This window comes from Pelobates fuscus, chromosome 1, assembly GCF_036172605.1.
Source record: "Pelobates fuscus isolate aPelFus1 chromosome 1, aPelFus1.pri, whole genome shotgun sequence".
NCBI lineage: Eukaryota > Metazoa > Chordata > Amphibia > Anura > Pelobatidae > Pelobates > Pelobates fuscus.
This window is the reverse complement of record NC_086317.1, coordinates 208,317,275-208,341,946: the sequence shown is the minus strand read 5'-3', so window position 1 is coordinate 208,341,946 and position 24,672 is coordinate 208,317,275. Positions and strand designations below refer to the sequence as shown.

The window sequence follows — 24,672 nt, the reverse complement described above, 5'->3', positions numbered from 1 at the left end:
AGTGAGAATCACGCAAGCGCCTCTAGCGGCTGTCAGTGAGACAGCCACTAGAGGATTAGGGGGAAGGCTTAACCCATTAATAAACATAGCAGTTTCTCTGAAACTGCTATGTTTATAAAAAAAAAAATGGGTTAACCCTAGCTGGACCTGGCACCCAGACCACTTCATTAAGCTGAAGTGGTCTGGGTGCCTAGAGTGGTCCTTTAATTACATTGACTGGTATGTCCTGCCTGGAGGCCATAGACGCGGCCCCTATCCTGAACATTTACTAAGATTTAAACCCAGTCTTGTTAGTAACAATCGTACGTACAACATGAACTTTGATGTAGTTAGGACTGCCCCGTGAAGTGACAGCAAAGGTGTGTCTGATGGTGTAGGTAGGGTGAGAAGATAAGCCTCCAAAACCTTCACTAGACACCATCTGTTTTGCATAGGGTAATATGTGATCTGAACCGGTTGTCCCAGCTGACTAGTCTTGGTACCAGGTAGTGACAGTACATAATGATTGTGGTGTCTAACCAAGTAGGAGTGTTTGAGGCATTCATACGAGTGATTTTTGCTATGGATGGTAAATTTGCATGGTCTCAGGAACCCCAAAAAGGCTAGGTAGATTATTGCGTTAATGACCGTATTGGTGATAGGTTCTAGCAAGTCCGATATGGCCTTGAACAGCTGTTTGTCAACGGGTAACCTTTGATGCGGAGTAGGACCGCTGCCTTTGTGTATGCCTTTAACCCCTTAAGGACACATGACATGTGTGACATGTCATGATTCCCTTTTATTCCAGGAGTTTGGTCCTTAAGGGGTTAAGGACACATGACATGTGATGATTCCCTTTTATTCCAGGAGTTTGGTCCTTAAGGGGTTAAGGACACATGACATGTGATGATTCCCTTTTATTCCAGAAGTTTGGTCCTTAAGGGGTTAAGTATGGTCTTGATTGGGTAAGAAGAAAGAAAATTGGAAAAAAACGGGCAATAGGCTAAGGAGTCTGGAGATAAAGGCTCTACCCTGCGGGATGATTCGTATAGCAAAAATCAGGGAACCCAGTAGTGATTGTATCTCGTTGTGATAACAGGAACCAACTGGGACTTATTGGTTGATAATATGTATATGACATGACTTACTTTATCTAACAGGAGTACTGAATCGAGGAGACCACTGAATCGAGGTGAATACCCAGGAAACTGACTATGGGTGTTGGGGACCTTCAGTTTTGCTGGGAGAGACTGGTACACCTAAGGCATGAAATAGCCTAATTGCTTTAAGTTGGCTGGGGGGTGGAATTGTTCTCAATAAACAGAAAGTCATCCAGGTAGTGGATTACTGTATGGCACCTGCAGGTGTTCAATAGAAGCCAACACAAGGTCTCAGCGAAGGTGTCAAAAATCTTAGGATGAAGAAAAGTCTTGTCAAAAAAGTAGTATAGACCCTTCCATTTGATACCGTACAGATGCCACAGAGCTGGTTGAATGAGTAGCAATTTGAAGGTCTGTTTTACTGAGCCAGGCCCCAATCCCTGTTGTAATGATTGCGTCAATTGCGTTGTCAATTGTGGAATACTGCAGCAAAACTGAGGAAATCATGGAGTTAACGCTGGCGATTCCAGAAGAGTGAGGTGCGGAGAGGTCTATGATCAATCGTTGTTGGCCTGGGGTTAGTCCTCCAGTTGGGGAATAGAGGTTTCTTAAATGGTCCTAATAAGAAACTTTCCCCTATTTCTTTGTGTAACAGTGTATCAACAGCGTCCATATCAGAAATAGCTGATTGGAGGTTATTGCACTCCACAATACCTGCTGGTATGTGAACAATACCAGTATGAAAACCAAGCGTGAACCCCGTTAGGAAATTGACCAAGTGTCTGGAAGGGTGAGTGGTTAAAGAGCTAGCCAGAGAACGAACATTTACCAAGGTCAGATAAGGTTTGGAATGCATTTTATTTGCATGGGCCCTAAAGCAGTGAGAACATCCATGCAACAAGCGGCAAGCACTATAACCGCAGGTACCTTCATTGAGATTTTCCTAAATATACAATAACACGACCAAGCTTATCCTTTGCCGGTTTGTCAAACTTCGCTCGGGCGCCTGGGAAAGCCATGTTAGGAGTGATGTCGGGGGAGATGGGACAGATGGGACAATAGTCTGTGGCATGCATGGTGGATGCGCACAAGCTGGTGTCCTCAGTCAGGTGAAGTGCCTGCAAAACAGCTCAGTGTCCATTCTGCTCCAATCAGTTTTGATGTTGAACGGAGCCAGAATGGCAGATACCCTCGCAGAAAGGGACAGTTAGTAATCGTAAAATGATGAACCACCGTATTTATTGCCTAAGTCCACCAGCTTGTGCAAGTAGAGGTCCAACTCCTCCCTCATTTGAGGGTGCACAGAGCATTTGACATCCCTATAAATCCCAAAGGCAATGACAAAATCCGGGATAGACAATTACTTAGTCTAGGATCCCTAGATTTCAATACAACAGATATATCGCTGTATGCGTACGTGCTATTCTCCACGACATCCTGAGAGGCAATCAGTAGGGTCACAGGATTTCTCACAAGCTTTCGTTAGGGAATTTCGTAGGGAAATTACTGAATCCCCCTTACTAAACGAATGAGTGGGAAAAGGGCACGAACGCTTAGAGAGCCCACAAGTCTGTATACCACGATTACGTGCGAACACAGTTGTGTGCCTAAACGACCCGTTCGTCTGGTAAAGAGCCGAACTGGACGCGGATGTAATAACCAGGCCACCGAACAAAGAATAGACACGACCCAGTCGTATGAAAACAAGCCGAACGGATACGTAGAAAAAAAGCACACAAATACTCTATGCGCCAATAGGGCCCTCGTGTCCGCATATCAAACACGTAATTGAAAGGAAAAGCCCAAACAGTGAATACGCCAATGGATGGCGCCGATGCGACTGCTCTGTCCACGGGGTCGGAGGTCAGACTGGAGCTTCCGGATCGGAAGGCCATACGGGAAACAGTTGGAGGAACGGAATGGAGCCACAAAGACCAGGGGATCCAGAAAGCAGGAGACAGCAGTTTTCACGGACAGGTAGTAGGTGAGATGGCAGTCTGTATGCACTGGAAGTAGCAGCATGCAGATCGCCAGACCAATGACGGTGAGGTAGGCCAGGGAGGAGTCCCTTATATATGTCCATATGCCCCTCCCACACACACACTCTGCATTCATACAAACACACACTCTGCATTATATACACACACACACACTCTGTGTGTATATGATGCAGAGTGTGTGTGTGTGTTCGTGTAGTGTGTGTAAACTGGGTAGGGGGAGGGCATTTTTATTATTTTTTTATATTTTATTATTATTATTATTATTATTCTTTTAATATTTATTTTATTATTATTTTAATATTTAATTTTTGTCTCCCCTCCCTGCTTGTTGCCTGGCCAGGGAGGGGGGCTATATGAATCCCTGTTGGTCCAGTGGCATTGGCTGTTCAGTGGGGGGGTTGGCAGCGAGCGGTTACTTACCTTTACAGCAGCTCCCTTCACCTCCGTGCAGCTCCCCTGTCAGCTCCGTTCTGCTCACAGTGTATGTCTCACGGTCTGCGTGCCGCGCGAAGCGTTGCCACGGTAACCCGTGGCAACACTGACGCCCGCGTGTGTCGCGAGACTTTCACTGTGAGCAGAACGGAGCCGACAGGGGAGCTGCACAGAGCTGAAGGGAGCTGCTGTAAAGGTAAGTAACTTGTAATGAGCCCGGTGGTCCTGGTCTGTATTATGGCAATGCAAGTTGCCATAATACAGACACTCACTTGAGTATAAGACGAGTGGTGCTTTTTCAGCACAAAAAATGTGCCAAAAAACTCATCTTATACTCCAAGTATATACAGTATATATATTCTCCTTTTTAGATTAAAGTAACATTCCAAGCCTCATAACCACTAAGGTGCACAGTAGAGGTTATGATGCAAAGAGTGCATTCCTATGGCACGTATCACCTGGGGTCCACTGCTCTGTTCAATGCTTCCACTACTAAAGATGGCCTGTCGTGTTTTCCACTAGCTGGTTATCTGAGAGTGTGTTCCGGATTGCCTTTTCTGGTATTTGACTTTGGCTTCGTTTTGACTTCCCTGATTTCTGGTATCCTTGACACCTGGCTTTACTCATCGTTGTGTCTCATTCTGTGTCCCTGACCTCGGCAAGTATTTTGACTATTCTCCGGTACGTTAAATCCGGCCATTCTAAGGTCCGGTTAGACGTTATCCTTAGTCCTAGGTGTAATACTATTCTGCGTGCTGGATCAACTATAAACCTGACAAGGAGTCATGGGGGATATGAAAACCCGCTAAGTTTAAATGATATGCGGAGACTGGGTAAAAGTCTAACAGAGAAGGGAAGGTAGTTCCACAGAAAAGGTGCAGCCCTGGAGAAGTCTTGGAGGCGAGCATCAGATGTGAGAGTACGGACAGACGTGGGTCTTCGGCAGAGCACAGGGGCCTCGACGGGACATGCTTCTAGATTAGGGAGGATAGCTAGGTTGGAGCAGCATTATGTAGGGACTTATAAGCCAGCACCAGAATCTTTAATGTAGCCCTATATCTAACTGGAAGCCAATGTAGAGACTGAGAGTGGGGAGGTGCGATCATACAGAAAAATTAGCCTTGCCGCCGCATTCATTATAGATTGCAGTGGTGCAATCTGGGAACACGTAAGACCACTGAGAAGGGGATTGCAGTAGTCAAGGCGAGAAAGAACAATGGCATGGACCAACACCTTAGCTGTGTCTGGTTTTAAATAGGGGCGGATTTGAGCTATGTTTTTGAGATGGAAGCGGCAGGATTTGGCGATCAATTGGACATGACGGGTGAAGGAGAGGTCGGACTCAAAGAGAACACCTAGGCAGCGAGCCTGCGAGGAAGAGGTGATGCTGGTGCTGTTGACTTGGATGGAGACAGACACAGGAGTAACAACACTTGAGGGAGGAAAGACCAGAAGTTGTTTTGGACAGGTTGAGTTTAAGGAAGTGAGCAGCCATTCAGTTGGAAATCGCAGAGAGGCAGTCAGAGACACGAGTCAAGATGGGCAGAGAGAGATCAGGAGAGGACAGGTAGATTTGCGTGTCATCTGCATATAAATGATAATGAAAGCCAAAGGAGCTGATGAGTTTACCAAGGGAGTATAGAACAGTAGGGGACCAAGTAGGGAACGCCAACAGAAAGGGGTTGGTAAGAAGAAGCAGAGCCAGAGAAAGTGCTGGGAGATGAAGGAGGAGCACCAGGAGAGAGCAGCATCTCGTAGACCGAGATTATGGAGAATGAGAAGAAGCTGTTGATGATCAACAGTGTCAAATGCAGCAGAAAGATCAAGGAGAATTAGGATAGAGTAATGGCCGCGAGACTGAGCAGCGATTAAATCGTCGGATATTTTGGTCACAGCTGTTTCAACAGAGTGACGACTGCGGAATCCAGACTAAAACGGGTCAAGCAGAGAGTTGGATTCAAGGAAGTCTGTTAATCTAGCATACACAACTCTCTCAATGATCTTGGAGGCAAATGGCAGTAGTGATAAAGGGCAGTAGTTGGATGGGGAGTTGGGGTCAAGGTTGGCCTTTTTCAGAATTGGTGTTATGGTTGAAGGGTGAAGGAAATGTGCCAGAGGAAAGAGAGAGATTGAAAATTTTAGTGAGAGGAAGCGCAAGAGAGGGAGACAGAGTGCGGATGAGATATAAGTGAATAGGATCGAGGGAACAGGTCGTGGGGCGGGAGGACCGGAGCAGAAACCTCTTCCGTTGTAGTATGTGCAAATGAGCATAGAACACTGGAGTGAATGTGGTTGGGTGATGTATTGGAAGGGGAGGGATAGAGGTTAGAGATATCTTCCCTGCTTGTAGAAATCTTCCCAGTGAAGTGAATTGCAAAGTCGGAGAGTGTGGTAGAAGGAGGGGGAGCAATAGGGCGAAGTAGAGCATTAAAAGTGTGAAATAGGCATTTGGGTTGGTGGGACCATGTGCTTATGAGGGTGTTGTAATTTAAGTTTGTAGAGGAAAGAGCCAGAGTGTAGGAGCGCAGCATAAATTTATAGTGGAGGAAGTCAGGTGTAGAGTGAGACTTTCTTCAACAGCGTTCAGCAGTTCTGGAACATTTTTTGAGATATTTGGTCAGCTTGGTGTGCCAGGGTTGTAATTTGAAAAGCATGCTGCGTTTAAATATAGGGGGTGCCATGAGGTCTAGTTGAGAGGAGAGAGTGGAGTTGCAGAATGAGGTTCCAGAGTTAGGGCAAGTGAGATTTGAGATTAGTAAAAGGAGAGTTTGGTGGAGAAATGCTGGAGATCAAAGCAGTGGAGATTGGAGAGTTGAGGGTGGTGAAATTTGGGTATGGGGTATGCCGATGTCAAAGGTCAGCAGATGGTGATCAGATAAAGAAAATGGAACATTGGAGAGATTAGAGGTGGTACAGAGATTGGTGAAGATTAGGTATCCATTTAGATCAGCCTTTTATGGCAAATGATATCTTGATGCAGGTTAGCCCACCATTCGCAGTCTATTACTGAAGTTAAGGTTTGGAAGGATTTGCACTTGATAACGGTGTGTAAAAATTATTTTGTGCATTCAAGTTTTGATAAAGCAACACAATTTCTACACAAATCTGACCTTAACTGAACATAGTGACAGCAATCATACTCCTATCAATCTCAGGCAGCCAGTATATGCAGGGATCAGTGAAATCCCATCATGTACAGTGTGATTACTGATAGGAGTGTGATTGTGGTCATTATCCCAAATACCTATGTGTCGTAACACGGCTTAAACCAACCAATCAGAATGCTTTGTGCCTAATTGCAGGGCATGGGAAGGCTTTTCCCGCCCTGCGGAGCTCAGTCTGTACTGTTCAGATTTTTTTTTTGCGCTTAGGTTTTTTATTTTCAAAATGAGACAGGTAAATGGATTTTTAAATGGCCTTTTTTGGGACTGATAAAAGAAGCTTTTAGAAAAAAGAAGGCGGGGGATTGGTAGGGGTTTATTAATTTTTTGGGGATGGGTGGAGTGGGGGGGGCTTGGAGACCCTTGGTCACCTGGGGGGCGGCTTACTTTACTTAGTATTAGTAAATTTGGCTGAAAGACCAATTAAGGTCTTTCCGCCTTTTGGTAGATAGCTCCATGATACCATGGGAATTAGGGAGCGATCTAATCGGCTGCAAGATGCAGCCGCGGCACAAATAGGATTGAGTTTTATTCATTAGAATAAAACTCTGATACAAATAAAGTCCTAAAATATGTCGTAACACGAATGGAGAAACTGTTCTCATTCTGTTAGGACGAAATTCGATCGTTTTGCCAGTATTTTGTCTAAATGACAGGTTGTTTGGTAATACTGACAGGAAGAATCGCGGGAACACGGAGGAAAGGTGAGAATTGTGGGAAAATTGCTCTGAGCATGGGAAATGAAGCACACTTTGCTCTTCCGTTGGTCAGGCGTAGGAAACCTCTATAAGACAAATAGTCCCTACTTTGTCTTATGATTTTAAAGAAATCTAGAGCAGACAGGAAGAAATGAAGAACAGATCCTGACAGATGGAGAGAAGAGGTATCCATTGGGGAAAGGTAAGTTCGGCTTGACAGTGCCAGTGCTTTAAAACAGGATACTCCTAAAAAAAAAATTGGTTCTCTTTGTACAGTTTGACTTCTGCACAGTTGCCACCAGGTCCTGCATTACTGAGCTGCTCTACAAAATGTTTGACTACTTATATCAGAGCACCATAACCACTATATAGCAGGTTGTAACAAGGCTCACATCAGATAGGGCACAGAACAATCAGGAAATAAATGCACCCACACATCTCAAAAGAATAAAAATCATTAGTGCCTAAAAAGGAGATTGTAAAATAACCACTTCCAAAGTATTGTAATATATAAAAGCGGGCACACACTTAACCATAGCGGAAGGCTAATATGATTTTTGTGGATACTACACAAACATAGGAGCATATAATAAGAAGCCCCCTGGATGCAGTGAAGGTTGCTAAGTGGCAGCTCCATGCAGGGAGGTAGGATTTACTCCCCCCCCCCCCCATGCAGGGAGGTAGGATTTAGCCCCCCCCCCCCCCCCAATGCAGGGAGGTAGGATTTAGCCCCCCCCCCCCCTCCATGCAGGGAGGTAGGATTTAGCCCCCCCCCCCCCTCCATGCAGGGAGGTAGGATTTAGCCCCCCCCCCCCTCCATGCAGGGAGGTAGGATTTAGCCCCCCCCCCCCTCCATGCAGGGAGGTAGGATTTAGCCCCCCCCCCCCCCTCCATGCAGGGAGGTAGGATTTAGCCCCCCCCCCCCCCTCCATGCAGGGAGGTAGGATTTAGCCCCCCCCCCCCCTCCATGCAGGGAGGTAGGATTTACTCCCCCCCCCCCCCCATGCAGGGAGGTAGGATTTAGCCCCCCCCCCCAATGCAGGGAGGTAGGATTTAGCCCCCCCCCCCTCCATGCAGGGAGGTAGGATTTAGCCCCCCCCCCCCCCTCCATGCAGGGAGGTAGGATTTAGCCCCCCCCCCCCCTCCATGCAGGGAGGTAGGATTTACTCCCCCCCCCCCCCCATGCAGGGAGGTAGGATTTAGCCCCCCCCCCCCCCCAATGCAGGGAGGTAGGATTTAGCCCCCCCCCCTCCATGCAGGGAGGTAGGATTTAGCCCCCCCCCCCCCTCCATGCAGGGAGGTAGGATTTAGCCCCCCCCCCCCCCCCTCCATGCAGGGAGGTAGGATTTAGCCCCCCCCCCCCCCCCTCCATGCAGGGAGGTAGGATTTAGCCCCCCCCCCCCCTCCATGCAGGGAGGTAGGATTTAGCCCCCCCCCCCCCTCCATGCAGGGAGGTAGGATTTAGCCCCCCCCCCCCCCTCCATGCAGGGAGGTAGGATTTAGCCCCCCCCCCCCCATGCAGGGAGGTAGGATTTACTCCCCCCCCCCCCCCATGCAGGGAGGTAGGATTTAGCCCCCCCCCCCCCCCCCAATGCAGGGAGGTAGGATTTAGCCCCCCCCCCCTCCATGCAGGGAGGTAGGATTTAGCCCCCCCCCCCTCCATGCAGGGAGGTAGGATTTAGCCCCCCCCCCCCCCTCCATGCAGGGAGGTAGGATTTAGCCCCCCCCCCCCCCCTCCATGCAGGGAGGTAGGATTTACTCCCCCCCCCCCCATGCAGGGAGGTAGGATTTAGCCCCCCCCCCCCCCCCCCAATGCAGGGAGGTAGGATTTAGCCCCCCCCCCCTCCATGCAGGGAGGTAGGATTTAGCCCCCCCCCCCTCCATGCAGGGAGGTAGGATTTAGCCCCCCCCCCCCCTCCATGCAGGGAGGTAGGATTTAGCCCCCCCCCCCCTCCATGCAGGGAGGTAGGATTTAGCCCCCCCCCCCCCCTCCATGCAGGGAGGTAGGATTTAGCCCCCCCCCCCCCCTCCATGCAGGGAGGTAGGATTTAGCCCCCCCCCCCCTCCATGCAGGGAGGTAGGATTTAGCCCCCCCCCCCCCCCTCCATGCAGGGAGGTAGGATTTAGCCCCCCCCCCCCCTCCATGCAGGGAGGTAGGATTTAGCCCCCCCCCCCCCCTCCATGCAGGGAGGTAGGATTTAGCCCCCCCCCCCCCCCCTCCATGCAGGGAGGTAGGATTTAGCCCCCCCCCCCCCCCCCTCCATGCAGGGAGGTAGGATTTAGCCCCCCCCCCCCCCCTCCATGCAGGGAGGTAGGATTTAGCCCCCCCCCCCCCCCATGCAGGGAGGTAGGATTTAGCCCCCCCCCCCCCCCCCCATGCAGGGAGGTAGGATTTAGCCCCCCCCCCCCCCCATGCAGGGAGGTAGGATTTAAACCACCCCTCCCCCCCCCCCCCCATGCAGGGAGGTAGGATTTAAACCACCCCTCCCCCCCCCCCATGCAGGGAGGTAGGATTTAAACCACCCCTCCCCCCCCCCCCCCCCATGCAGGGAGGTAGGATTTAAACCACCCCTCCCCCCCCCCCATGCAGGGAGGTAGGATTTAAACCACCCCTCCCCCCCCCCCCCCCCCCCCCCCATGCAGGGAGGTAGGATTTAAACCACCCCTCCCCCTCCCCCTCCCCCCCCCCATGCAGGGAGGTAGGATTTAACCACCCCTCCCCCCCCCCCCCCCATGCAGGGAGGTAGGATTTAAACCACCCCTCCCCCCCCCCCATGCAGGGAGGTAGGATTTAAACCACCCCTCCCCCCCCCCCCCCCCCATGCAGGGAGGTAGGATTTAAACCACCCCTCCCCCCCCCCCCCCCCCCCATGCAGGGAGGTAGGATTTAAACCACCCCTCCCCCCCCCCCCCCCCATGCAGGGAGGTAGGATTTAAACCACCCCTCCCCCCCCCCCATGCAGGGAGGTAGGATTTAAACCACCCCTCCCCCCCCCCCCCCCCCATGCAGGGAGGTAGGATTTAAACCACCCCTCCCCCTCCCCCCCCCCCATGCAGGGAGGTAGGATTTAACCACCCCATACAGGGAGGTAGGATTTAGTGGAGGTGTGAGGCTCAGGGAGGGTTGCTGAGTGGCAGGCCCCGTACAGTGTGTGTGAGTAGGCTGGAGGCGGGGCTCACCATACCATAACACAGCCACATGCAGCCTGGAAACACTCCGCCCGCAGACCCAGCTCCGGCTATCGTTCCTTTACCTATTGCCCCGGGACAGGGACCGGACACACCGGGGCCCAGATCCTGCAGGTGGTCCGTGCTCGGGAGCCACTGATCGATCACCTTTCCTCCAGTCCGCAGCTACTTTGCAGGCACTTCCGCCCGGAGCAGGGGACGCGTCGACACGCTGCGACATGACGTCACGGTCGATGCATCCATAGGCCTATGAATGCATCGCGTCCAACCGCTGAAAGGTGAGAGAGCTCGAGCGGACATTCTGATTGGCGGAGGCGTGGTGAAGCGGAAAAGGGCGGTTTGAGGGAGGGGCAAGACCAGAGCGAGGCCGGACCGCAGGAATGAGAGCCTGTGTTTACGGCGGAAGATAAGAACGGCCGGACCAGGAAGTGTACCCATCGGAAAGGGCGGGATGTTTATTTTCTGCTCTGTTGGTTGCGGGTTATGATCCTGTATTTGTTCATGTAAGAAATGGGGGCAATTGAGTCTGACAGGCATCAATAGCAGATTTTATTTTACAAATTACATGCAGCTGATCACAGTCATTTTATTTTGATGGGTTTTTTTTTTGTTCAGACGTTACAGACAACTGTCTGAGTATAGCAAGCAGCTCGCTCAGTGTGGGGTAAACCCGTTTATTATTCGTCCCCTAGTGGTCGGTCGGGTCCTGTATGGGATGGGAGCTCTCCCGCTCACACAGTGACAGCCAGCTCCCACCCGGCCTGGAGGGTTCCCATACTCTGCTGGGGGCCCTCTATCCCTGCAGCTCACAGAGAGCCCGTACCGGGATAGGAATTCCCAGTCTGTATCCGGCTAACAGAGAGCCTTTACTGATGGCAACCTTCTCAGCCAGAGGGAGCCGAGTTTACCTTAACCCCTTAAGGACACATGCCATGTGTGACATGTCATGATTCCCTTTTATTCCAGAAGTTTGGTCCTTAAGGGGTTAATGTGGAGCCCGAGCCGGCCCGTACTGACTGACAGAGCTGAGTTTGTTAGACGCGAAGCCCAGCTGCAGCCCTGGCGGCTCTCGGTGCGGGAAGCTGCGGGCCGGAGGGAGACCGAGTTGCTCCCAACGTGGTAACGCTGTAGCAGTGTGGAAAGTGGGGGCCAGAGTGTATGTGGGTGCAGGTCAATGTGAAAGGAAAGGGATCCAATTGCTGGTAGTGGAAAAATTGGAGTGGGCAGCATATAGACCCACGTAAGGCGAGGGAGGATATATGGCACTGCGATTAGATAAAACACCGATATTCATGCCATTGCTTTAAAAAAAATTAACATAAACACAATGAAACTGTTAATGCAGAGATTTTTTTTAATTATTTTTTTCTTTTGACTTCCGCAGTGTCATTTTATACCTATATTTATTGTTTAGTTTATGGGTACTGGTCTGGTTCGTTTCTGACTCCATAATTTTTTCATTTGTCGTGGACTCATAGAGGGTTTTTTTTTGTCCAGTGAGAAAAGGTGCATTGGCTGTTCTATTTATAAAATCCATTGCACTGGGTTTATATATCACACAACCCATTTGGCTTCTGAAATTGAGACTCTGCCAAGCACAGTTTGGTGGAGATTAGAGAAATTTTAGGCTCTAATAAACAGTAAGCACTGTTGCAAATGGCACTAGAGCAACGTAGAAGTTCAGAAACAGCACAAGTAGCGCAAACTCCCTTGTCATGACTTCATGTTAGAAATTGGAGCACACTAAGATTGTGCCACTGTTGGGCACAATTTCTTTCAGCGCCACCTATAAAAATCCCGACACAGTGTCCTTTAACTTTACACCTGAGTGGTCTGTTATCAACCTTATAGTCTTTCTAACTATTTACTCCCAGCCAATCTTCATCTGAGCTGCAGAAATTCCCGGCTGTCTGTAGAAATTTTGTAGAACGTTTGTAAAACTTGGTGTACTCCTGTTGTGGAAAATGGCACTACCTACTACTAAAGTATTAACTTTTTTTTCCTAGTCAACCATATATTTTACAGATTAAATACGTTTTTACATAAAAACCAAACAAACTTCTTTTGCAATGGTTCGCCATTTATAGGCTGGGGTAGGCCATTTTGTTGCTTATTTTGCAAGGACTGTGGTAGCTTGTTGTCAGTTGGCTGAAGTGACTTGTGTTTTTTTTTTTTATGGTCAATTTCATACACTTTGATAAGGACATTAGCCGAAGATTGTAAAAAAATAAAGAAAAACAGTATATTTTATCTGACACTGTAAAGCGGAATGGGCATATGGCACTGTGTTTACTACTCAGATCTGCTTGCCACTGTTTTAAAGGCAAGAAATATAGAAACATTGTTAATATTTATTTTTATTTATTCAATATTCTTACAACTACCCTGGACTGATAGTGCCCTCCCACCTTAAACTGTGTGGTCTTTAAACATCTCAACAGGAGAAAAATGCAGTAATTGACCATTTTTTTTTTCAATTCTACCTTGCTTGTAGGACAATACACAGCTGTGCTAGTTCACACTACCTTTGGACATGTCCACTACACAATACTTTGTGGGCAGCATATTATGCCTGGGCTCATAGAACACAAACCACACCTGCTACTATGTGGACTTAACCCAGGGATTGACAAATTCCACTGGAATCTTGGAGACCCGTTAAAAAAAAAAGTTAGTAGCCCGGTTGTTGTTTTTTCTAAAACTAACAAAGCTACATTTTCAACAACAAAAATATAATTCTTAAAGGGACACTATAGTCTCCCGAACCACTACTGCTTAATGAAGTGGTTCATTTCTGTTCTGCTGAATCATAAGAGTAACAACCTTGTACATTGAAAGGACGTCACATACGTAGTATGGCACATGACCCCCTCTTCTAGTAAGACCCTATCGCTACACCCTCCTATTCTAAGAACACCCTGCCTAGTAATGCCCCCAAGATAAACTTAGAATCAATTTGTTGCATGCATATTTTTTGCGGTCTGCACAACCTTTCCATGCTTTTCGTTAATAGTTGTCAAGATTTGGTAATTAATGATACCCTCTTTATTGCATATGACTTAGAAGCTGTGTTCTGTTTAATAAATGTTGGAAATTTTCTGAATCAGACTCGTTTGTATGGTCTCTCAAGAGTATCATCAAGTACTTGAGGTCGTGGTACAGTCTGGATAGAACTATAAGAACATGGCAGGTAATTCTGCTGATTATCAAGGACAGGACAGATGTTCCAAAACGTAATATCGTGATTCTGGTGGCTATAGCTTGTCCCTGTAGGGTTTTCAATGTAAACACTGCCTTTTGAGAAAAAATGCATCTCTATGAGTAGATGCTGATTGGCGCAGTGAGGCATTTTACCACACATGCGCAGTAGCTATCCAATGGGAAGCACCGGACTGGTTGAGATCATCAAGATTGATTATTAGCCATGGAGGCTCGCAGCTACTGCGAGACCAACACAGCGTGGGGAAAAACGTGAGTAAAAACACATTTCCAATGCAATCGGAGGTGGCCAGTCACACTTAGACATACTCACTGACAGACACACACACTCACCAATTTGACACTCACACCTATTGTACAGTGCTGCAGAATTTGTTGGTGCTTTAAAAACACTAATAATGATACTGGTGAACACACACATTCTCTCCCACACTCACAAATGATTTGTTTTTTTTTATTTAACGGCACCCAGTCTCCCTATGTTAGGGGAAGCTGGAGTGGATCCTTTCCCTCGGGTCCAGTGTGGGGGTTGCTCTGCATCTTTGCGGGCCGGCTTCTGGCATCACAGCAAGGCATGCAAGGGAGCAGAGCAACAAGATCACAGCTCCTTCGCTGCTGCCTCCCTTCTCCCCCAGCACTCTGAATGGACTGACAAATACCCAAGCACCAGGAGAAAATTCCTAGTCGCCATGGCATCTGGCGCCTGGGATTTGTTGAGTCTTGATTTAATTTATTAGATTAATATACCCATGTGACTACAAAGTTATTGTTTGGTTGTGGGAGACTAACATGGTTTCCCACAGGAGAAGAAAACCGTATAGGTATATAGATAAAAGAAAACAAACAGATTTTAATTTTTTTTTTTTTTTTTTTTTTTTACAGTAAACAGGAATAAGTTTAACATTATGAAACATGTACAGTTGTTGCTTTATTATATTCTATTCCCATAAACATATCAAAAGGATAACTCCAGAATGAATGTACACTGATATAAATTATATAAGTTAAACAAATATATATTTATATTACAGAAAATGGAAATAATTATGTTAAAAAAAATTTCACCAAGTTTCAACATGCAATAGTAAAAATAAAATTAATTAATTTTTCATACTTTTTAAAAATGTACGATTGAGTTTCTCAAATGAGGTATACTCCTATTTTGAGTCCTCCTGAGAATTTTATTGGACAGGTTTGGTGTTACATTTGGCACATGCACTTTGCACAAAGTGGATTGACCTGCAGATGGGAGTAGTAACGCACACTCCCGGGCAGCTCGCGAGGAATGGGCGCTCACACATACGATAGGTGGGTGGTAAAGACATATGCACAAAGACATAAGATACAAAACTCAATGATGAGTGGACCTTAGATTAGGGTGACCCTATTACTTTTTTAATAAGGGATATTTTTCATAGATCTAGAGTTAAAATTATACAATTTATTAGCCAACAGAGTTTGAGAGCAAGCTTACAAGACCAAGTTGCTAGGTCCCTTACTTGCGGCATGTGTGCCCCCAAATAAAACAGTAATGTGGTTTGTGGGAGACACTCACACTGACGCAGGGCCGGTGCTAGACTATTGTGCACCCTGGACAAGACCAGATACTTGCACCACCCCCAAAAATAAAAATCACTAGCTTCGTGTGTCTCTCTGTCCCTCTCATCCCTGTGTCTCTTTTTATCCTCCAAGCTCCTGTGTGTGTCTTTGTCTCTCTAAGCCCCTCTGTGTCATTAACACCCTAGCCCCTCTGTGTGTGTCTTTGTCCCCCCAGTCAATTTGTCTCTTCTTCCCACCCAAACCCCTCTGTGTGTATCTTTGCCCCCTGCAGCTCCCTTTGTGTGTCTTTGTCCTTCCATGTGTCTCTTTGCCCCTCCGTGTATGTTTGTCCCCCTAACCCTGTGTGCCTTTATATCCCCCCAACTCTTCTGTGTGCCTCTTTGTTCAGCTAAGCCCATCTGAGTATCTTTGCCCCCCAATCCCCTCTGTATGCCTCTTTGTCGTCCCTCCGCCCTTCTGTGTGTTTTTTGTCCCCTCTAGCCCCACTGTGTCTCTTTTTTTTGTCCTCTCTAGCCCCACTGTGTCTCTTTTTTTGTCCCCACAACCCTCCTGTGTGCCTCTTTGTTCAACCAAGCCCCCTCTGTGTATCTTTGTCCGCCCCCCCCGCAAGCACCGCTGTGTGTCTCTTTGTCCCTCCCAGACCTTCTGTGTGTCTTTGTCCCCTCCAAGCTCCTCCGTGTCTTTGTCCCCACCAACTCCTCTGTTTGTCTCTTTGCCCCCCCCCCAAAGCCTTTTTGTGTGTCACTTTGACACACACTGGCTGTGCGTGGGTGGGAGAGAGACACACACACACTGGCTTTGCGTGGGTGAGAGAGAGACACACACACACTGGCTTTGCGTGTGTGGGAGAGAGACACACACACACACTGGCTGTGCGTGGGTGGGAGAGACACACACACACACACTGGCTGTGCGTGGGTGGGAGAGAGACACACACACACACACACTGGCTGTGTGTGGGTGGGAGAGAGAGACACACACACACACACTGGTTGTGCGTGGGTGGGAGAGACACACACTGGCTGTGGGTGGGAGAGAGACACACACACACTGGCTGTGTGTGGGTCGGAGAGAGAGAGAGAGACACACACTGGTGTGTGTGGGTCGGAGAGAGAGAGAGAGAGAGAGAGACACACACTGGCTGTGCGTGGATGGGAGAGAGAGACAGACTCACCGAGCGAATGGGAGAGAGAGACAGACTCACACCGAAGGGATGGGAGAGAGAGAGAGACAGACTCACACCGAAGGGATGGGAGAGAGAGAGACAGACTCACACCGAAGGGGTGGGAGAGAGAGAGAGAGAGAGACACGCTCACACCGAAGGGATGGGAAAGAGAGACACACTCACACCGAGGGGATGGGAGAGAGAGACACACTCACACCGAGAGGATGGGAGTCCTTCTACTGGATAGGAACTAGCCATAGCCTTTGTAAAATGAACAAAAATGAGATGGTCCAGCTTAACCCCTTAAGGACACATGTGTGACATGTCATGATTCCCTTTTATACCAGAAGTTTGGTCCTTAAGGGGTTAAACACCAAACCAGTGATACAAAGGATGAAGTTGTTATAGTGCCAAGAGTGTCCCGTTAAAGGACCACTCTAGTGCCAGGAAAACATACTCGTTTTCCTGGCACTAGAGTACCCTGAGGGTGCCCCCACCCTCAGGGACCCCCTCCCGCCGGGCTCTGGAGAGAGGAAGGGGTTAAACTTACCTCTTTTTCCAGCGCCGGGCGGGGAGCTTTCCTCCTCCTCTCCATCTTGATCGCGACGTCATCGGCTGAATGCGCATGCGCGGCAGGAGCCGCGCTCGCATTCAGCCGGTCGCATAGGAAAGCATTTACAATGCTTTCCTATGGACGCTTGCGTGCTCTCACTGTGATTTTCACAGTGAGAAGCACGCAAGCGCCTCTAGCGGCTGTCAATGAGACAGCCACTAGAGGATTTGGAGGCTGGATTAACCCTCATTATAAACATAGCAGTTTCTCTGAAACTGCTATGTTTATAAAAAAAAGGGTTAATCCTAGAGGTACCTGGCACCCAGACCACTTCATTAAGCTGAAGTCGTCTGGGTGCCTAGAGTGGTCCTTTAAGATTATTTGGGCCACTGATTGTATACCAAATGCACCTTTGTGTGGAATACAAATGTTTTCAGCATGGCCCATAGATTTGTTTGTTTTTAGCTAAAAAAAAAAAACTTGTAATATTGGTGTCAGTCTTGCACATAATGTCTTTATACCATATCTGGATAAATAAGTGATATGGAAGGATTAAGATCTGTAAATCATCAATGATCTATTCAAAAAAATTCTGCCAATGTTGCCATCTCATCACTTTTTATCACATATAAATAAATCCCAAAAATATGGAAGGTGTTATAATCAATCCATTGATTTTGCTGTTTATAAGAAAGACTTGTGTACACAAGATTGACTGACTTCCTTGTATCCAATTCTCTAGTTGATCTGCTTCAGCCTGGATTCTGTGCTCATCACTCTGTTGAAACACTGACCAAAGTATCCAATGAATGAATTGCTGTAAAATCTTGTGGTCGCTATTCTATCCTAATTGTATTCTATCCTAATTCCCATAAAGAAAGCCCTGAATTGGCTGAAATTGGCAAGGAGGCAGGGCGGGGCAGGGCCAAACACTGGTGTGGCCAATCAGCACCTCCTCATAGAGATGCATCTACTAAATGCATCTCTATGAGGAAAGTTCAGCGAGACACTGAACAGCATGCAGCACTGCCCAGGGAGCGCCTCCCGTGGCCACTCCTCAGATATCCCTAGGGGGCAGTGTAAACACTGTCTTTTTTCTGAAAAAACAGTGTTGGCATGAAAATGCCTGCGGGTAATGATTATGCTCACTAGAACAACTACATTAAGCTTAAAAAAAATAATTGAAAACTGTAAGCCGTAACGGCTTGCAGCCCCTGGAGGTCCGATGGACTTACCTCCGCCGCGATCCTCTTCTGGAAGGCTGCCTGACAGCCCAGGCAGCCCTCCCCCGGCAAATGAGGCTCCCGGGGGCCATGGATCTGCCAGCAGGGGGACTGTCTAAAATGTCCTGGTAGGAGGTGTAAAAAAATAAAATAATCAAACATGTTTAAAATTAATTAAAAGTATTTATTAATATGTACTTATATTAATATTAAAATACACTTTGTATGACGTTACATATATATAATATGTATATCTATTATATATATATATATATATATATATATAGGCAGTGAGGAGAGCACTCCAGAGGACTTGTTGAAACCATTTATTCAGTGAAGAGGAAAAAAAATCGACGTTTCGACCCTCAGGTCTTTTGCACCCCCAAGCCATGTGTGAACGCTGACATATGATTGCAAGAAATGCCGTGCAGGTCCCGTACTGATGGAGCTATCTACTAATGTGGGCATGTACTGTTACATGGAACGAAAGTCGTCGGAAAGATGAGCTATACGAAGGGTGCATAGTGTATGGAAAAAACAAATCTCTGGCAACGATGAGCCTGTAAAAGGGGTAGTGGTGGACAGGGTGAAAAATGGGTGCATCGTAGTTAAATGGTGAAAAAAGAAAGATAGAGGGAATATATACATGTGAAGAGAAATATGTAGAATAGCAAATAATACTGTACAAACAAGTGGAGAAAAATACACGTGTGAACATAATCACAAGAAGATGATAAAAAGTAAATGAGAAAAGTGATAATAGAGAATACTACAAATGAACATGACAATACACATAAACATATCATGGAAGTAGAAATGTGTGGATACAGAATGAAAAATAGATAAATAAATAAATACAGAATAAATTACAATAAAAATGAAAATAAAGATAAAAATAATAATAATAATAAAAATAAATAAATAAAAATAATAATGCTAGAAATAAAGAAGCCAAAGTACAAAAACCTAGGTGTATGGAAACTGTGGATTGCAGACCCAATAACCACAGTACTGCCCAAAATACTGAAATGCAAAAGGCAAGACAAGCATTGTTTGTTTTGACTGCCAGTAATTAGATATATGCAACATGGTGCCAAAAACGTCTATATATGAGTATACAGTATGATGTCCATCAGTGGTGTATATGTAGAGTACACCAACGCAAAAGTGATAAATATCACAGCGTTGCAGAGCTCGAACAGATGATTAAAAGGATGAATCCAGTGGGCCAAAAACATAGTAGTAAAAGGCAGAGGCAAGAGACAAGTCTAGGCTATGGCAAACAACAATATAGATGAACTGAAAAAATATTTAACGAGTATCCAAAAATGCATGGAGGGAGACGTATTCGTTGAGGCCCTTTGGGTGTAGAGTGTCCAGTGTCTTGATCCAATATGCCTCACGTTGGAGCAGGATCCTGGATCGATCACCCCCTCTAGAGAGTGGGGGGGATGTGATCGATGGCTATGAATTTGAGAGTGGGCAAGCGGTGGTTCACCTCCAAGAAATGTTTGGCCACTGGTTTGTCTGTCTTGCCATCCCTAAACGCGGTCATAATTCCTGACCGATGGCCTCGCATTCTGTCCCGTAATGTAAGGTCGGTTTTCCCCACGTAGTATAGTCCACAGGGACAAGATATTAAGTAAACTACGTGGTTGGTAAGGCAAGTGATATGATGTTTAATGGGATAACGCTTCCCTGAATGCGGGTGGGCAAACGAGGGGCCTGTGAGCATATGGCCACAAGTGACGCAATTGGTGCATTTGAAGCAACCTAGTTTGGTGTGGGTTTGATGCGTCCCATATTGATCAGGGTAATCATTTTTGACTAAAATGTCCCTGAGATTCCGATTGCGTTTGAAGGCGATGCGAGGAGGATGTGAAAAAGCAGAATGCAATGTAGGGTCGGAAGACAACAGGTCCCATCTCCTGCGAATAACCTTGGCAATTTGATCACTGGCTGTGTGGTATAGCAGGGGTAGTGTAACAATCCTGGGTTTGTTCAGAGACGTCGTGGGTTGCGTACCAGGTTTATTGTGGATCTCCCAAGCTCTCTCTAATGAACGTTTCAATGTCGGATGCGAGTATCCTCTTTTCAAAAAAGCCAGTTGCATCAACGAGATCTGTGTCCTGGCATTATCCAAATCTGAATTGTTCCTCAGTACTCTGAGGAACTGTGAAGTTGGGAGTGATCTCTTAAGTGCGCCAGGATGGAAACTTGTGGCATGAAGGACAGTGTTGCGGTCCGAGCTTTTCTTGAATAGAGTATATCCAATAGACTTATGGGACCGATAGATTTGTACATCTAGAAATTGGATCTTCTCGATGTCGCAGCAGTGGCTCAGACGTACTGGGGAGTTGATCGTGTTTAACTCTTGGATCATAATCTCAAAGGATGAGGGAAGGCCAGACCACAACATGAAAATATCATCCACATATCTAAGGTATAGTATGAGGTTAGACTGATATTTTGATAGGATGTACTTCTGTTCATATGAGTACATATAACTATTTGCATAGTTCGGGGCTATGGCCGATCCCATCGCCGTCCCAGTCTGTTGAACATAAAAGAACTTCTCAAAACGGAAATAATTGTTGCTCAAAGTGAACTCAAGGCATTCGAGGAGAAATTCTATAGGGGGTCCCATGTTATGATCAGACTGGATGAGAACCTGTCTCATAGCATCTATCCCTTCAGTATGGGGTATGATTGTGTATAAATTCTTTGCGTCTACAGTTGCTAGAGTGATGGGGCCATCCGGAAGGGTGACTTGTTTGAGATGGGTGAGGAGATCCTGTGTGTCCTTGAGACACGTTGGTATCGATAGAGTGGGCATTTTACAGTGATAATCGACAAATTTAGCCAGCGGTTCCAAAATTCCTCGTTTGGCGGAGACGATAGGACGCCCGGGGGGATTCAAAGGGTCTTTATGTACCTTGGGTAAGGTGTACAATAAAGGGATTTTGGGGTGTAGATCAACAAGATATTTGGCGGTTTGATCGTCCAACCAGCCGGCCGTGACGCCCCTATTAACCAATGCTTGTAATTTCTGTGTTATGCTCTTCGTGGGGTCAAACGCAATTTTCTTATACGTAGTGGTGTCAGATAATTGTCTGAGAATTTCTCTGCGGTAAGATTCATAATTCTGTAGAACAAGCGCTCCGCCTTTATCGGCTGGTCTGATGGTAATATTTTTATCGCCAGCAAGATCTTCAAGCGCCTTGTGTTCCTTCAATGTCAAATTGTGTGGACCAGACTTTGAGTCTGAAAAAATTTGATGTACATCATTTTTTACTAGACTAAAAAAGGATTTAATAGAGGGATGGATAGTTTTCGGTTCCCATGTGCTTTTCAAACAAAGTTGATGTTTGGACTGCAGGTTGGAATCTTGTTTAAGTGTTTGTAAATTCAAAGTGCGTTCCATTTTGTATAGATCAATGTCAGTTTTAAACACGTCAGATTTTGGAGTAGGAACAAATGTGAGGCCTTTGGAAAGGACTTTAACATGTTCAGAATTAAGCATCTTGGAAGATAGGTTAAAAATGGGAGTTAAATCTTCCTGTTCGGTGGTTTTGGACGAGTGCCTATATATCTTGCCCCTCTGTCCTCTTCTAATGATTTTGGGTCTCTTAGATCTTTTCTTCTCCTTGTGTTGAATCCCGGTGGATCGTTGGTGTGTTGGTCCTGGGGAAAAAAAGGCGGTCGTGTAGATTGTCTAGGTGGCACCCCTGGTGCATCATGGATTGCTCCCACTCCTTCAGTTTCTGATGTAGATTCAGCGGAGCTAGTGTCTATTGACAAAAATTGGGGTTTACGAACCTTCTGTTTGTATCTGGCGAAATTAGGTTTGCGTCGCTCGCCGCATAGCCAATGATAAACCTGGTGATGAGTATAGTCAAAATTGACCCGTTCCAGTTTTTGTTTTTTAAATCTAATTAAATCGTTCCTGTACCTTGTGATCTCATCTTGTAATTTGACCATATATTGAGTGGAGGTTGCGGCTGTCAAAATAGACGTGTGCAGTATTTCAAACTTATTAATAGAATCTTTGGTGAAAATTAGTTCATTCCTCACCTCCTCCACTACTATCAACATCCAATCTAATGAACATTTGTTCGAAATCCCAACCCATTTTTTGCAAAATTCAGGATTCTGGCGTCCAATAGTAGGGGAACTGCGTACTCTAAACCCTCTGGGAATACGTTTGGCCCGATAATAATCAGAAATAAAAATGCCATGTAGGTCCAAGTCTGTCTCGCGTCTCTTTAATTTGGTCAAATCATTATACAGATCTCTAATGGAGTCTGTATGTGTCAATTCCATAGTGGTATTAGGCCACAACATTTTATCTGCATCCTGTTCATTCATTTGCAGGGTTTCTGCGATTTCAGACAGGGCTCCAGCCCTTAACAAAAAATCTTCCATATTCCTTTAAGAGGGCTAAGGCTGTAAAGGCACTTATCCAAGAAGTGGATACCACAAAAAATACATAAATTGTGGAACTGCAATAAGTTCCTATGGTGGTGCACAGATAGTGTATCGCCATACACTGTAAAAATATAGAAAATATGTACAAGGTCTGGCACTCTACCTTTAGATTAATTCAGGAAAAAAGAAGCCTCGGTGCTGCAAAGCGTAAATATATATACAGGCAGTGAGGAGAGCACTCCAGAGGACTTGTGGAAACCATTTATTCAGTGAAGAGGAAAAAAATCGACGTTTCGACCCTCAGGTCTTTATCAAGATACTAAACAGTGTAAATCAGTGACATTTTATACCCTAAGTAATTAAGGAGTAATCACTTACCCTGGAATAGCTGTGCACCCCCAAGCCATGTGTGAACGCTGACATATGATTGCAAGAAATGCCGTGCAGGTCCCGTAAGTGAGTGATGACGTCAAAAGTAGTGCGACCGGAAGAGGTTGTGAACATGCGTCTGGTAACCAAGGGAACCTGATGTGAATGGAATTACGTAATGTGTGTGGACTAGCGTAAGTTAAAGGAATACGGATGTTGAATAAAGATACTGATGGAGCTATCTACTAATGTGGGTATGTACTGTTACATGGAACGAAAGTCGTCGGAAAGATGAGCTATACGAAGGGTGCATAGTGTATGGAAAAACCAAATCTCTGGCAACGATGAGCCTGTAAAAGGGGTAGTGGTGGACAGGGTGAAAAATGGGTGCATCGTAGTTAAATGGTGAAAAAAGAAAGATAGAGGGAATATATACATGTGAAGAGAAATATGTAGAATAGCAAATAATACTGTACAAACAAGTGGAGAAAAATGCACGTGTGAACATAATCACAAGAAGATGATAAAAAGTAAATGAGAAAAGTGATAATAGAGAATACTACAAATGAACATGACAATACACATAAACATATCATGGAAGTAGAAATGTGTGGATACAGAATGAAAAATAGATAAATAAATAAATACAGAATAAATGACAAAAATGAAAATAAAAATAAAAATAATACAAATAAAGATAAAAATAATAATAATAATAAAAATAATAATAAAAAAATAATAATAATAAGAGCAGCCTAAGATGGCCGCCCAGCAAGGGCCCAAGAAGCGGAGCACGCAAGCCCAACCACCCACGGACCCCTTGGGGGACTTCGATAGGCTCTGTGCGGGCCTATGGACCATCCTGCATAACCGCGGGACAGCCTTCCACCGTGCGGTGAAAATAGTGGCCACGTGGATTCGTCCTGCAAGCAGACGCCGCCATTACAGATACCCGCCACAATCGTCCAGAAAAATCACTGGGCTGCACACGCACCAGCGTTCCCACAAGCAGGCGAGGAAGCCCTGTAGCCCAGACACCGGTGCTTGCCCCCACACTCCTGAGAGCGGGACCGCTAACCCAGCCGCACACGAAATAGCCTCACCTGGAGTGGGAGCTGGCGCCCGATACGCTGCACCTCAGCCCCTACACGCTCCAGCCACAATCCAGGGAACCGCGCAGCAGAGCACTGGTGCCCCTCTCCAAATGGCACTCACCAGCTCCAGAACCCCCACTTGGGGAGATAGGATCGACCGGAGCGGTTTCGACCACACACAAGTCACCAGAGGGGTCCGACAGCACGAACTACCGCACTACAAGATGCCATCAGTGCAAGCCTCACCTGAAGGAATCGGCTAATCCCTTGGCAGACGGGCATACCCTTCCCCGCAGCCATACCGGACGCGGTGCAGGTTGAGACACGCTGCAGCATACTACACGGCCATGGAACTGTAAGCAACATCAGATGGATGTCGGGCTAACTGTCCCCACTGTGATGACCCTATGGCCACCAATTATATGCAAGAGACTCAGCGTGTAACCACACAGAAACGAACGCTACCCTGCTTTTACTCACTGGTGATACTTAGAGTGTTTCT

The 24,672-nt window shown here is 46.6% G+C and overlaps 1 protein-coding gene across 2 annotated transcripts in view; it reads right to left on the bottom strand.

Annotated features, from left to right (window-relative positions):
- EYA3 (EYA transcriptional coactivator and phosphatase 3) overlaps nt 1-10,799 on the bottom strand; it is a 125,640-nt gene extending 114,841 nt beyond the window's left edge. For both annotated transcript variants that reach the window (XM_063454067.1, XM_063454076.1), the window contains exon 1: nt 10,625-10,799. In XM_063454067.1, coding sequence (XP_063310137.1) covers nt 10,625-10,779 — 155 coding nt within the window. In that variant the 5' untranslated portion in view covers nt 10,780-10,799. The remainder of the gene's footprint in view (nt 1-10,624) is intronic.
- Nucleotides 10,800-24,672: the final 13,873 nt, after the last annotated feature.